Raw genomic sequence first — 15,335 nt, 5'->3', positions numbered from 1 at the left:
CGTTACACAAATAAGGCACAGAAAATACAGACAATCGGTCATACTACCAGTGTGTGGATTTGTATAATGTGTGCAGAGTCTCTGGAGGCACACTGCTGTGATGGTGTGTGGACTGATTTCCTTCTCTTGTCTCTCTTCAAAGTTTTTGTCAATCCATAGGCAGTCAATTTAAATCAGACATTCACTGGTTGTACCCAATTCCCAATGCAAGCTATACAGAAGGAACCAGGCCTCCATAAACACAGAATTGGATACGGCTCACCATCTCTTTACTTCTTGGAAAATCAATCGCCCATATTTAGAAGCAGTCAGAATAAAAGGAGCATTGGTACTGGCAATGGAAACATTGCTTTGCATTTATTTTGTTCCTGCTCTCTGTGAGAAGCACAGAGAATCTAATTCTTCATTAATCCCAATTTTCTTTACAGTATTTTAATTCCTTATGATTTCATTAGTACTAAGAATATAATTGAAAATTTATGCTCTTGGCTGTATCACTAAGCAAGGCCAGCTTACATACCTGTTATAACAGATATGTCTGAAGTCATTCCTCTATCTGAAGCTGAAGTGTTTACCCCCCCTAGTTTCTGATGCATGCTCTGAGCCATTCGCCTAGGACAGTTCATATAACCTCTGCACTTTGGAATTGATTACTGATGTTGTATTTGCTGTTCTACCCAATTAAGGAACCTTCAAAGTCCTTCTTGCTCCCCCCTCCAGCATTTACAAGAAGGAAGTTATACATTGCCTTACCTTAGTTTTCTTTTTCTTCATCCTGAGGACTCTTGATGCAATCTGGATAGTGGACAGCGTCTCAGCGTAGTTCCCCGCAGCGGCTGAAATGTGAGCTATCATTGTGGTGCGGCAGTTCATATTCCCCAGGGACTCTCGAAGCAACATGGTGAGCTTGCTGTCTCTGCAAAATAAAATGAATTAAGGCTGCATTAGCAATCGAGGTTTCACTTTGACCATTGTGATGTGACTTGGGTCTCAGTAAGATTTTTTTCCCCTCCTTTTAATGGAATCCTAATTAGTTCTGTTCCTCAGGTTTGCACTATCTTATGTCTGCAGCTGAGCACACTGAAAGACCCTAGACTACGAGTTAAACTTCTTTTGTCTTCCCAGTTCCCCCTCTATGTCTTCTTCTGGTCTCACTCCTTCAGTACCGTCATCTTGGTGAATACAGAGTTGCAGACCAGCACTGGGGACTGTTAAGGAGCCACTGCAGCAGGCTGCTGCCCTTTTCCAGTGTGCAGTGTACAAGCAAACTCTGGCCTAGCTCTGGAGGACAAGAACGTAGACTATTAGATTTGAGGACCCAAAGTTTTTCTTGCCTGCTGGGGCACTGCATGATTCAATAATACTAGTAGTTAAATCACTGAAATTAATTTTGGATGATACTGGTGAAATACAAAACAATCAAGCCTTAAGACTTCTCACAATTGTTCTTTCATATTAGATCTTTTCTTCCGCTGAGACGGGAATCAAATTTTCTGTTCTTGCCATTTACTTTATTGTTCAGAACAGGATAGCTTTTGAAATGCTGATGCCTTATTGAGGGGCTATGACTGGACTAAGAATGGGAATTGTCAAGCATGACAATTTTAACAGCATAATGATGCATATATAACACTTCCGTGGTGTTCATCCAATCCTGTAGTCAAAAACATACAATATATTTTTAAGGGAGCTTTAGCTACGAGATGCACAGGTTGACTAGCTGACTAGTTGGAAAATAGTATCCTTTTTGAAGAGAGCATCTCCTACACTAAAGGTTGTGGATAATCGTTACATACAGCTCAAAGTAAAGACAATAGCCCAATATTTACCTCCTGTTCAATGAATGGCTTTCACTGTTGTAATAATAGCAATACTGTCAGTGGTTACGGATCAGATTTTGAGGGGTCACTGATCAGTATCTGCTAATACCTAGGGTGCATGTGTGCCCTTGGTCATCCACTTAACATTCCCAGCTGATGGGAATCAATTTGTGGGAAATAAACCTATTTCTACTGGATAGGACTGACAGACAATCATCAAAATTCTTGAACGTGTATTTTGATTGGGAAAACAATAACATTTTGGATGCATATTTCAATGCATCTAGCAATAAGGTTGGGGAGCTCCCAAATGGTGCTTCTCCTGAGTTTTCTAGTACTCGTGATTTCAGCAAGGCTAGCAATACTGGATAGAAAATATTTTCTGTTTCAGAATTTCTGCTTCCTTCTGCTCCAGACTCATTGAAAACAGTCTGGCAGCTTTGAGAAACAAACAAACATCCATAAAGACTACACTGAGACAGCCTCACTCATTTCACTTGTGACCTAAGGCTGCTTTGAATCCACAGATCCAGAGTTAATAGGCTGCTGTACCCCAGGTTAGTGGCCCTCTTTTCCATCAAGGAATAATTAAGATGTCAAATTTTGTACATCAGTTACTGCCACTCCAATGCAGAGTTAAACAGAAATTATTAACATCTGCACAGAAATCAATAACAAGCCTTTCATTTGCTAGTGCTTCTATCATAGCAAAACATGAGACGACAGGGGAAAGGGCAAAAGAATGCATTCTGAACATGTCGGTCTCCTGGGAATACATAACCCATGCAGCCAGCATCAGCACGCTGCGGCGTGGCTCTCCTAGAGCTATATGCATTATGAATATAAAATAATCTGTGCCATCTGCCTTGCATTGAAATGCACACTTGCAAGAAGAATGACAGAGGAAATTCTTATTCTATAATTCAAATTCTATGACATATACCAGAAAGAAACTAACGGACAGATTTTTTTTTTAGGATTGAAGCAGGAAAATTAGCAGCAAAAAAGCCCAACCAATACTGATTTCTAATTTCAGAGTTTCCACATTCAATACTGCCTGTATCTTGACTGTCAGCTTTAGACACAGAAAAAAAACTAGTCTCCTGTCAGTATTGTATATTGAAAAATAAAACTAAGAGGAAGAAATTTGCTAGCCTCATATTTTGTCAATGCTAGACATTGTCATAAGACATTTCACCTGTTCATGGTTCATTGATCTCTCACAATAGCACCTACCAAATTCTCAAAGAAAGAATGAAAAACAAAGGGAACATAGTAACACAAACATGTGGCTTAGCAACTATTAGTTTTTAACTCACCCTACCCTCAGCAAGTAAAATTATTGACAAAATACTTTGTGCAGATCATACAGTGTGAGATGAGAAGTAGATGGTTTGCTCTTCTGAGTGCTGACATGGTATTTCAGCTTGAAAAAGGCAAGGCTTTGAATTGCTTCATTAGGTGATTCATGAGCTGGTATTTGCAAAAGCAAAATTTCCTGTAAAGCCTTAAGTTTTACAAAGAGAAGGTCTGGACTGAAAGAGTTTTGAGAAAGAAGAACTTTGTTGATCTTCTGTCTGTGCAAAACAAAGACATGGGAAATTTTGAAGAAAGCTCACAGAAGGGCTGCTGCTCCTGGGTGCGTGTTGCTCATTAAATTGAGCAAAGGCTGCTTTGTAGAAGGTTACAGGTTTCTCACAGCAGCATAGTGAACTGTTTTCCATTTCTTGTCTTCTGAGACCACCATACAAACTGGGATCAGTGTGAATTAGTCCTTTCACTGGCTCAGCAAGAAGGAAAAAGCATACATCTTTACATTCCTCTTAAACATATCTATCTTCCTTCCTCATGATTAATTATACTCAGATCAAACAAAATAGAATCATACTTTAGAAGAATGAAGTACTCAGGATAATGAAAAGTTTGCTCGGACTCTGCCTGAATCCTACTTGACTATGTGCATTAAGTACAAGTCCTTAATTTCATGACTGGATACTATTTTTCCACTAGACCCCTGACTGAATCACTGTACAGGATAAACACTGCTCCCTGAACAAGAAGGTATCCAGTCTTTCATTTAATCTCTGCCTTTTAATGTGTGGACTCGTGCTTATCTACTGTTAGGACTACACAAACTCAGCTCTGCATCCAGAATTACTTATTTCTTCAAAGGCTTTTTTTCTCTTTCCTGTGGAGCTCATCAATGAAGTATCTGATGAATGCCTCTGAGGTGAGGTACATAATCCCCTGTTAATACCTGCAGCATTGAAGACTTCACTAAGCATAGGTGTTTGGTGTGAAGCACTGATCTTTCAGAGTACTGAGCATTATACAGTCTTTCATATTCAAAGCACAGCTTCCTTTGACTTCCGTTGCAAAGAAAATAGTACAGCTGTTTCTCAGCCTGGGTACCCAACAAGCCAGGAGCATGCAGGAACAGCCACCTACAAACAGCAGTAATGCATTAGCCAAACCAGTTCTGAAGGTAGGTACCAGCTGCCTTCAGAATACCTCCCTGTCCTTGCACAGCTCCAATTTCTATACTCCTTCCAACTTCTGTCATGGGTCAAGGCAGGAATTTATTGACAACGACCACATCACAGTACAGTCCCGCTTCATCTCCAAAGACAGTCCTTCATTTGCCTTGAAAAAGATGATAATTTTATGGAGAAAATAAAGTCCTGCAGAGAAAACAATATATATAGCCCATGGAGCCATAGTAAGTTTGCCAATATAACCTTATTACTGGCATTTTCCGCCCCTGTAGTAATTGTTTTCACAATCTGTATATTCTTCTTATATATTTTATGTCATTTCAAATGGATTTATATTTACACTTCAATGAGGCATCAGCAGGCCTGAAACCTTCCCATGTATTAAAAAGCCTCAACTGCTGAACAAGCTGATCAGCTGGCAGCAGCACCCAGCTGCCACCTTTTGTATGGAAAAGCAATAGGGAAGGAGGAGGTGACTCATGATTTACCTTGAGGTTTTGTTAGTATTTGCTGCCGGTGAGGAACAGTGAGATTCAGGAGTACTACAACCCTTTCCTGCAGTATAGGAGAGTTTTCCTCTCATGTGCTCACACCCTTTTTGCCATGCTCTTCTCTCATCAGATACTTCTGTTCCCTTCTACCAGTATTTACCATGGGCTTTTCTCATCCACCCTTCTTAATCATTCTCATACCCACACCATGATCCTCACCCCCTGCTCCCTCCTGAAGTGGCCCAACACTGCTCCATTTCATGCTGCTGTGCTCTAACCACTTTAACCAGACTTTGCCAGCCTCCAGCATCGTTGCTAGCACCTCTCAAAGTACTGATCTCCTCTTTCTTTACCTCTTGCTCTTATTAATGTCCTCTACTGTCACTGTACAACCACCAAAGCCCCTCTCCCCACTTGAATCCCCTCAGCTGCTCACTGATACCCATCAAAGGCATCCCATAACCCCCACATAATTTGGCACGGCTCATTGCACCACACTACATAGGTGAGGGGGCATAGCATGGACGGAGCCTTCCTGTATCTTCCCGCATCTGTCGGATCCTTCAGCTTTATGAGAATTCGTTCTACTAATGTGTTCAAAATGTGTTTCACAGAAAAGAGGCAAATGATAATTGCTTTTGTTTAGGGCTGCAAAATAGAATTCATGAATGGAAAATGAAGCAGTAAGAATAAATATTATGCTCAGTAAATTTGCAGGAATTTTCATTGCCCAGCATTTCATTCTTTGTATAGGAGAGGCAAGGACAGAGCTTTTCCACAAACGGAGGGAATGCTGGAGAGGAAGATCCAGCTAAAGTCCTGGAATCATGATTTTTCTGTGGAATTATTAAACCAATCCTATTAGACTCTTTGTCGTCCCGTCCCATCCCATCCCCTTAATGCAAATATTTTCCTTGTCTTCCCCTTCCACTCCCCCTCCTACTATAAGGATTTTGGCTATTCAGTGACAAAAGCAGCACCATCAGGAGTAGAAGTAATAACACTGCACAAGAGTTATAATACAATATTATTATAAATAAGCTTTAGGATGTGCACGGGTGTGTGTTTGTGCTCTCTATTAATCATACATCATGGTGTCTTCCTAGGCACTTGGCCAAAAGAAAAATGTTGTCTAGTCCCTCAAGGTGTTATTGTTACAGGATAAGATGATGTATGCCCTCAGGTGTCTTGTAATCTAATTATTTACAGGGGTATGTCAAAGGAAAAATCTCTGGAACTATGGCAGCTATTTTTGATTACAAAGTCTTAACTCTGCTCCCTAGTGCTAATGCACAGCTTTATTTGTAGTAATAAATGCTTGCATAATGAGAGAATCATATAAATACTCCATTTGGTTTTGGCTCCTATTGTACAGAAATACTCTCTATAGAGGGCAGTTCATAACTTAAAAGGCACAAAACTAACACCGGATGTTACAGGTAGGTAACAACTGAGTTAATGAAGAACCGATATAGCTTGCTTAGCCACGTCTTTCCTTTCTGTTCCTAATTTTTACAGAAGGAGCAAGGAAATAGGAGCAATGTGTGTAGGCACAAGCAAAATGAGGCCAAGTGGCCGGTAAAGCCACTCGGTGATTCAGCCATGTAAGCCTGGCTGTGTAAGCAGAACAAAGCAAGGCAGTTGAAGAAATATGGGTAACATGTTGGACCTTTAACCTGGGGAATCCTTCACCTGATAAAATGAGGCATTGGGGAAATTGCAAACTTGTTCCAGATGGAGGCTAACTAGCCTTAAAGGGAAAATTAAGCAAAGTGAAAATCTCCACTGACACTACAGTTAGTTGTCTTGTATGAAGCACACCAGCACAAAACAGAAAGCTGTCGTCACTGCACAGGGGAGTGGGGAGCCAGCTGAAAGGAGCACGCTGGGGAGATATTGTGGTCAGATTCATGTGCTGGGAACATCAAAACCAGGTATGAAAGGGTGTGACACTACAGAAGTCAAGGGAGGGAAAAAGGAGTTGCTGCAGTCAAGTATGCAATGGCAGGGGCTTATACTTGAATTCTAATATTAAAAAAGGTATATCAAATGTAGGTTTCCCCCCACAATTCTTGTCTTGTAGGAGCCTAACTGTGCAAATTTCATATTGCAGAACGATCCTTGTGCATGTGACAACACATAAACACTTGACAGATGCACAAAAAGGCATTTTTTTCTTTCTTTTCACCAAAGACAGAAATTAATAATAGGACAACCCAAATAGCTCCAGCTACACTGACTCATTGAAACTGACTGTCCCTCTGACCATAAAAAAGGATGGCTTAAGAGCCGTAACTTTGTATAGAAGTAGATCCCAAAGCTGGTGAAACTTTAATAGTCAACAAAATAGCCAAAGAAAAGCCTGTTATCCAGAAATGACATAGAAATTCCCCAGACTGTAGGTTCCACTGACTGGTCTCAGCAATTCATGCTTATCCACAGTAGATCTACCTCACAGTAAAGCAGTTTTCATGGTTTCTGACACTTCCAGCCAGGGTCTGAGCTGCACACCTCTATACCAGCCCTGGGGAAGCCCAGAGAAAGATGTCCCCTCCATCATCTCATGCTCCCTTGTGCCGCCAGCAGAGCTGAACCAGCACAGGCTCCATCCTCCAGCTCCTAGCACAGAGCCAAGCTCCACTCACAAGGAACCATTAAAAAGACACAGACAAAGCACAACACGAATCAAAAGAAAAGGATCCTGGTTGGCCTAGCTGGCATTACAGTGCCAGCTCCAAATAAATTCTCGGCTGAAAAACAGAAGCTCAATTAATCCAGGGAGCTAATTAGACTGTGCAACTGTATACTGGACTTAAAGCCAGATTCCCCCAAACCAGCCATGCCACAGGAAAACCTGAGCAGTAAATAGACTGTGATTTACAGGAGAAAAAAAATCCCCACAGTTAAAACCAATAATGACACAGATTTTAAATAATTTAAAGACTTCGCATATGGCCAGGCCCTGTCGTAACCTCCACCAAGGTACACTCACAAAGGGAAGGAAAAAGGCTTCCTCCCTCAATCCCCCATCCTTTCTTGCTTGGCTCCCTATCTGGAAGCATCACAGGGGCTCAGCTTATCACCATGAAGCGATTTGGTTGCTTTGAATGAGAGGACAACAGCCGTACCCACTTCTGAACAGCCCCTGGAGTAGCTGAGGAGCCTGCCTGCCTCTGCTGGGCTGCCTGCGTCCTGGGAGCAAACAAGGTGGAGAGCGGCCGGCCAACACCATTGCTACAGGGCAGCGGTGGGGGAAATCATATAGCAAAAATGAAAAACGAGGACACATCCCCTGGCAATCTGCTGAGGACACGTTCTGGAAGCCACCTTCACAGCAGCCCCTCTGGTGACTGATTCGGGTGGGTGACGGCCTGAGCACGGCGAGGAGAGGCCTTCAGCAAGGGCAGCGGCCACCTCGGCTTTCGCCTCAGCGCAAGCAGACCGGCACGACCCTTGTGTTGTGCACACCCCAGGCAGCTGGGTGACCGTTTCGGCTGCCTCCCTGGTGAATACAGTGTGGTCATTTGGAAGGGGGACAGAAACGGTGCTCACTGCTGTGCACAGTGGCACCCGCTAGCCTGAGGAGCAAGGAACAACAGCACTTTGCCCTTTGCTTTCAAGGAGTGTTATGATTCATATGTACCGAGAGTGGAATACCAGGGTTATTTCCTCACACAGAAAATTAACTTCAAATGTTTGTAATTGATGCATGAATATTCATGATCTTTTGGGAGGATTTCATAATTACTTCATTCTGGTTAGACTCATTTGATCTGCAGTAGAGACAGCAGTAGTTTACACTCCTTCATCAAGACGCCAACAATTTGGCAGCGTGACCTTCCCAGTTTCCTGTGCTGGAGAGCAGCTCTAGTTATCCTAATTGCAATCCCAAATGGAGTGGTACCTGAAAATAAATTGACTGCTGTTCAGTTTTAGAAACCACTCCACTTGGAAGTGCTGCTAGCGTAAACAGATGACATCTCCAGGAAACTGGAAGGTCACTCAGCAAAATACGTCACTCAGCAAAATACTTTGCATTTTGATAAGTAACATTTTATATGGCAACCCCCTGCAGTCTTCAACCCACAGTATTATCATAGAGGATGGAGAACACAAACACTCCTGCACAGAAAAAAAAAAAAAAAAAAAAATAAAAAAAAAAAAAAAAATAGAGAGATAAAAAAAAAAAAAAAAATAAAAAAAAAAAAAGAGAGAAAAAAACAGACTTCACCTGTCATTAATATCATGAAATATCATGAAAATTACACGGTTCACCTATGCTACTCACTAGACCTATTCCAGAAGAAAGTTAGGTTTAGAAGCTTATTCTGCCCATGCATCTGTGCACAAGTTTGCCTTATCGCCTCCAGCAATAAACTTTCAGCCTGTTGGCTAATTTAAAGAAGCTTTGAGAAAACAATTTAAAAGCCTCAAAGTCTCCATAACTATTGTGAGAATTGATGGCTGGGTGGATGGATGAAATCGTATTTGTGCTCCCACAGCAACGTGGCTGAGAGTCCTTAAACAATACCCTTGAACACACAAGGGGAAGGTACACAGGTAAGAGAAATTGCCAACCACGTGGCAACTTTCAGCCAGTATTCATACCTTTCTGGATGCCAAAATTAAGAGACACATTATCAGAAACGTGATTTTCTTGGTGCTGATCCTTGCAGAACTGCTCATTTAGATTAACAGACCAAAAAATATCCACTCATATGAAAGTGGATCTTGGCTATCAACTATTAACAACATTAGAGCAAAATACACAGTCAGATACCTCAAGAATTAGTGCTATCCCTGGTAGTCAATTTATTAGCTCTTTAAAGTTCCTCTTTACATACAACTCCAAACTCTCCTTCACAGAGAAGCATGGAACTATTAAAAGCTGCTAAGAGAAGCAACAACTTTTCATTGGCAGGGAACATGGACTCAGCTACAGCCAGTTGATGTGCTAATTTAGGATTTTGGAATTCTGTACTGACATGTACAGGTGATACATGCAGATCCTAGACACTTGGAAAATCCCACTGAAGTCAGCAAATCTCATGTGAGTCCATCACCTTCCAAAAATCTGGGTAAGTAACTAAGTCTGGACTTAGCTGTCTATCTACACAGCTTCTCCTTTACATCTCTATTCTTCCAAAAAGCAAAATGGACTAGAAAGCTGGTTTCACTTCACAGATTCCATTTTGCCTTTTTTCAAGTCAAAATAAGTTTTTTTCTTAACACCTGCAATGATGTTTGAAGAACCAGATGAATGGCAGAGTTCTCTGTCCCCTAAGTCCTTTGCCTCTATATTTGCACTTCCAACAAACAGCAGGGGTGGGTTGAGCTTGTTAGGAACTGGAGAGAGACCAAAAACTCATTTCACATAAAAATTAACAGCCGTCAGACAGCAACAACTTTTGTCTGCAGATGGACTGAGCTATCCTCACAATGGGCTGGCTGATTGAGAGATGTGATGAAACAGACTGAACGACAACAGTGATGTTGCTATCTTGCACTGTAATTAAAGATTATAGATGAAAAAAATCTCTATCTGTAACTGGCTTGGTGATGTCTGAAAAAAAGCCTCAAAACTGAGACTTTTATGAGCTGAAAACCATGGTAGTGTGGTCCGAACCCAGCTGTCACTGAAGTCAACAGAAAGGCTTCAGCAAGATTTGAATTGGGCTTTTACAGATTCAGTGATTGGATGCATGAGATGATGAATTGAATAATCCCTTCTTGAAGTCAAATACATGGCAATGAAGTTAAACCATGGAACCACAGGCAGTTTTATGATGTGTTTAAAAGTTTTTGGCAGCACAGGGCCAAATCTAGCAGCTGCTGCAGGGCAGTGGGAATTTTCTCATCTATAAACACAGGCACAAGAAAACTAAATGTTTGGTTCTCTTACCCCCCTTACACTTCATCATACTTTATTCATAGAGGATGCGAGATAAAACCTGAGGGACCCCAGTCTCCATGCAAATATTTCTTATTGTAAGCAAAAGTGACCAAATCAATATATAATGATTTTAAATGTATATGTGTTTGTCATGTAAACCATTTGGAGATTGGCCGTATCAAATACATTTATCTTAATCTATGCAGCAATTTAAAATATTAATGATGCACATGCATTTTTCATATTATGTGAAGTTTTGCTCCCCCTTTAAATGGATTCTTTATTTTCGTGGGATTTATTTTGCCCACTGTAATGCCATTAATTAGACATCCTCCTCAATAGACTGTCATATCTCCAGCACTTCAGAGATCTCTTAATAGCCTGTGACAGCAAAGAAAAAGAACTCTTTTAAATTTGGTGTTTTGTAACCATTACATAGCTTGCAGTTTTACCTAAGGTAACCAGAGCATGTTTCAATATGCATCTATTACACCCAGAAAATCAACTGTAAATTTGAGTATTTCCATGCTAATAGCTGCCTCTACACAAGATTGGCAGTCAGAACAGACTTGTGAGTGCCAGAAAGCAAAATACAACTACTAATGTTTGTATGTATTTAGCTTTAAATGATAAAAAGATATCTATTAAAGAATCAGCTGTTCAAAACCCCAGAAGCATTAAAATAAAATTTCAAACACAAGCTGAGCCAGTCTTTCACAAAAAGCCCCTTTCAACCTTCAACCATCTTCAGAAAGCCTCAAACTGGACTCATTTACAACGTGCCTGGAAGGGCCCTGTTCTGTTTACAGAGCTGCTGCTGAAGCTCAGTAATTCTTGCAGCTGAAAATAGTTGAGGCTGCGGGAATATTTTGGCAAAGTTCTTGTCCTAGTCTTATACTCTCTACTTGGCATCTGCTGTTGAATTTACTTAGAGAGGATACTAGAGGGACATTTGGCCTGAAGCAGTATGGCCACTATTATGTTCTTAACTTTGTATTACTGTGGTTTATAGCAAGGCTCTGCAGTCTCCCTCCTGCATCCCCGCCGCATGCCCACTGCACTCTCCTGAGGATGGGGAAATGTGTTCCTCAGAATCCCATCAGTCGCTGGGTTTGCAGGCATAAGAGAGGCCCAGGGGAAAGATGGTCATTGTGTTAAGGACAGCACACAGCCAACAACCACAGAGAAGGAGGGAAAAGGAACACATTGTTTGTTCTGTGTTCCTGTGAGACTGTCATCAGAAGGGGGTGATGCTTGGGGTGGGAAGAAACCGAATTATCACCTCCTGCTCCTGTCCTGTAGAGAGAATCATATATATCATCCTCCATAAGCGTTTACAAGACCCATCATTGAACACATTAGTGCTTCCTAGCACTGCCCACAACCACTGCCATTTCAGAGCAGAATGCTAGAAGCCATCAAATCTCGTGTTTATTCATGTTCCAGCACGACCCTTTGGTTTCCTTTGCTCTCCCTCCCCAGTAACAGGAATACTCCTGCTGCATTAACAGGCAACACATTGCTGCTCACCCTCTCTCTGTTGCCTCACCCTATTTGGGTATGGAAGCAAATTAATTTAGTCTTCTCTCATAAAAATGGTTTGGGTTGGAAGGGACCTTAAAGATCACCTGGATCCAGCCCATGCCATGGGCAGGGACACTTCCCACCACACCAGGTTGCCCAAAGCCCCATCCAGCCTGGCCTTGAGCACCTCCAGGGATGGGGCATCCACAGCTTCTCTGGGCAGCCTGTTCCAGTTCCTCACCACCCTCTGAGTGAAGAATTTCTTCCTTATATCTAATCTAAACCCACCCTCTTTTAGTATAAAGCCATTACTCCTTGTCCTATCACTACAATCCCTGACAATCCTGGTTCCCTCACCAGCCTTTCTTGTACTTGTTTCAGACTGAATTCATCCTTCATCCATGTAGGTGACCAGAGCTTTAACCAGGAGAGGAATTGCTAGTCCTAATATTTATGCATAGGGGCATTAATATTTTTCTATTGCCATTCCTCATGTGTCTGCAGACTTCATTACCTTCTCACTGTTGCATCGCCTGTGGACACCCGTGGTCATTAACCGACATGCCTAAATCAGCACACCCCCCCCCCACTCCTCTGTCTAGCTGATGAGCTCCCAGATTTCAGTAGAAATTGTTAGCAGTCTGTCAGAGCAAGCCCTTGCACAGGCCATTAATGCCATTTCTATTACTCCAGCCCTCAAGGTCCTGCAGCTGCTCCCAGCTGATGTTCTTCCTTTGTACAGATGATGGCTCTTCACTTTGTGCAACCAGCCACCGTGATTAGCATGCTCCTGCTTTGTGTGTCAAGGCTGCTGATAATAACATGAAATAAAATCTCTCCCAAAACTGATCCTTGAGGAACTTCCCTGGTGGCCTTTTCTCTACTCTGATAGCTTCCACTTCAATGCAAGCAACTGCTGCCTCATCAGTCTTCACTATCAGATGCATCTTACAGCTCCCTGTCTTCTGCAGCTTAACAAATAATTCCTCATGGGGCTCCAATTCAGTTATTTACTCAAGTCTAGACAGATGACATTTACCACTGTTCTTTCACCTAGAAAATCAGACATCAGGTATCATCATGCACAAAAGAGATGGCGAGGGTTGTATCTGGGGCTGTCATGGAGGAGTACTGAATTCAAATGCACTAGTGGCTATTCCACATTTCCACTTCTTGGAACAGCCAAGAAATGTCAAGGCACCCCCTTCAGGAAGATAATATCTGGTGTCTGTACTTACTCTAAAGTGAGTTTAAACTCACTCACACCTTCAGGATTTGTCCCTCCAACACGTGAATGCTAATTCTGAATATGTGTCGTAGCATGACTTTCTTAACGTTTCAATGTTAACTTCTGCAGCTATCACAATAGCAAAAAAATGATCATTTAATTCAGACGATCTAGCAGTGAACTCATTTCAGCTCCTCTCTTCTCTCCATCTCCCAAACACACTGATGAGCAAATCATTTAGAGAGGGGTTTGTCTGCTGACTGTATGGATTTTACTCAGCAGGAAAATATATTCATCTAATTGCACTTTGAATGGTAAGGATTTGAATAAATGAAATGGATTGTTCTATGAATAGAGGAATTAATGAAGACCAGTTTCCTGTGGGTTTGTGACCTATGTTCCTCCATTTCCTACCCTTCTACTGTCCCCTCTTCTCCACGCTTCCTATCACCTCACCTTGCTGCATCCCACTCAGCTCGTCTCATCAGTTTTTCATCTCCTCCTCTCCCTGCTGCCCTGTGTGAGCCAGCACAGATATACAGCTGCACAGAGCAGCGCAGGGCTGCAGCCCCACGCCTTCCTGGCCCAGCCTGAGCGGGCACCTGCTTCTGCCCCCTCCCTTGCCCAGGCCCAGGAGACTTGAGGAGGCTTCAAATGTCTGAAGGCCTGTTAAATCTGAGTTGAAATGGTCAATTAAATGGCCAACTAAAAGATCTACTGAGATGACTGGAAAGAGAAATGTGATGACGTATCCTTCAGTGTCTTAGAAAGTGGCTAAAAATCTCTTGCAGCATATATGCCACGGCTAGTCCTGCTCTTGGAGCTTGTCAGACTCCACAGTTCTGGAACACAGCGCAGAGAAGTCATTCCCACCACCAGCTACTGAGGACAGAAAGGACGTTCCCCATATTAGCATTATGAGAGTGATTAGAGCCACCTAATTACAGCTCTGCAACGACAAAAATCTCAGCACACAGATGTCAAGTTAGCCAGGCTTTTAAGTTCTTCATGTCCTGTGGCTTACATTATTCCTGCTTTATAATTTTTCAGATCCATATTATGATTTTATGTCCAATTAATTCTCTGGGAGGATAGCAGTTCTCAGATGAACATGGAGTAAATACAATCAATAACAAATGGGCTGTTATGAGAGTTCAAGTCACTATGGTATTGTTAACATCTTCCAGTAGGACAGACTTAGTTTTTTGTTTTTGTTGTTGTTTCCTATGATGACACATTAAATACATAGCAAATGGCTTTAAGGTCCCCGTTTTCAAAGCTGCTATTGTATCAGTTTCCAAAAACGGTAAATTATGATGCAAAAGGGACCAAAGAAATTTGTCAACCCACAAATACTCCCTCAGTGCAACACATTTGCATATAGTTTAGCTAAGAGGTGTATTTGACCCAGGCATTTATAATTAACTCTTAACTTGTCATACATAAAGACAAGCTTTATATTAATTTCAATGTTTTTGTTGCAATGTAATTCCAAGAAACACCAATTAGCTATCAAATGCTGACAACTTGCACTTATCACTGATTAGGGCTAGATATGAACTATAAACCTAGCACATTACCATAGTGCAACAGCTCATTACCAGTGTAGCTTTCCTAGCTAATCTTTTCTACTAATTTTTATTTAGGGACCTTCTGGCTAGCTCATCTGAAAATTATACGCTAATGATCTGAGCAGAACTGAGAGCTTTAAACTGTAACACAGGAGAGAAAATAATTCTATTTGATCTCTTTATGTTATGATAGATGCCATTTAATCAATTAGCACAGCAGTACACCTCATTCCAATCCAGACCTAGCAAATATAAAAGAAAGCATAAAAGGGTGAGAGCTTCACATGTCTCTAGACCTTCTCTACCATGAGAC

General features: G+C 41.7%; 1 protein-coding gene across 1 annotated transcript in view; it reads right to left on the bottom strand.

Moving 5' to 3' along the window:
- The window catches only part of KIF26B (kinesin family member 26B), a 263,040-nt gene that overhangs the window by 20,842 nt on the left and 226,863 nt on the right, over window positions 1-15,335 (bottom strand). Inside the window, exon 10 of the mRNA XM_032183779.1 lies at window positions 754-916. Coding sequence (XP_032039670.1) covers window positions 754-916 — 163 coding nt within the window. The remainder of the gene's footprint in view (window positions 1-753; window positions 917-15,335) is intronic.

The sequence above is a fragment of the Aythya fuligula genome, chromosome 3 (assembly GCF_009819795.1).
Source record: "Aythya fuligula isolate bAytFul2 chromosome 3, bAytFul2.pri, whole genome shotgun sequence".
Taxonomy (NCBI): domain Eukaryota; kingdom Metazoa; phylum Chordata; class Aves; order Anseriformes; family Anatidae; genus Aythya; species Aythya fuligula.
Note: the sequence above shows the minus strand (reverse complement) of the source record. Positions and strands in the feature narration are given on the sequence as shown.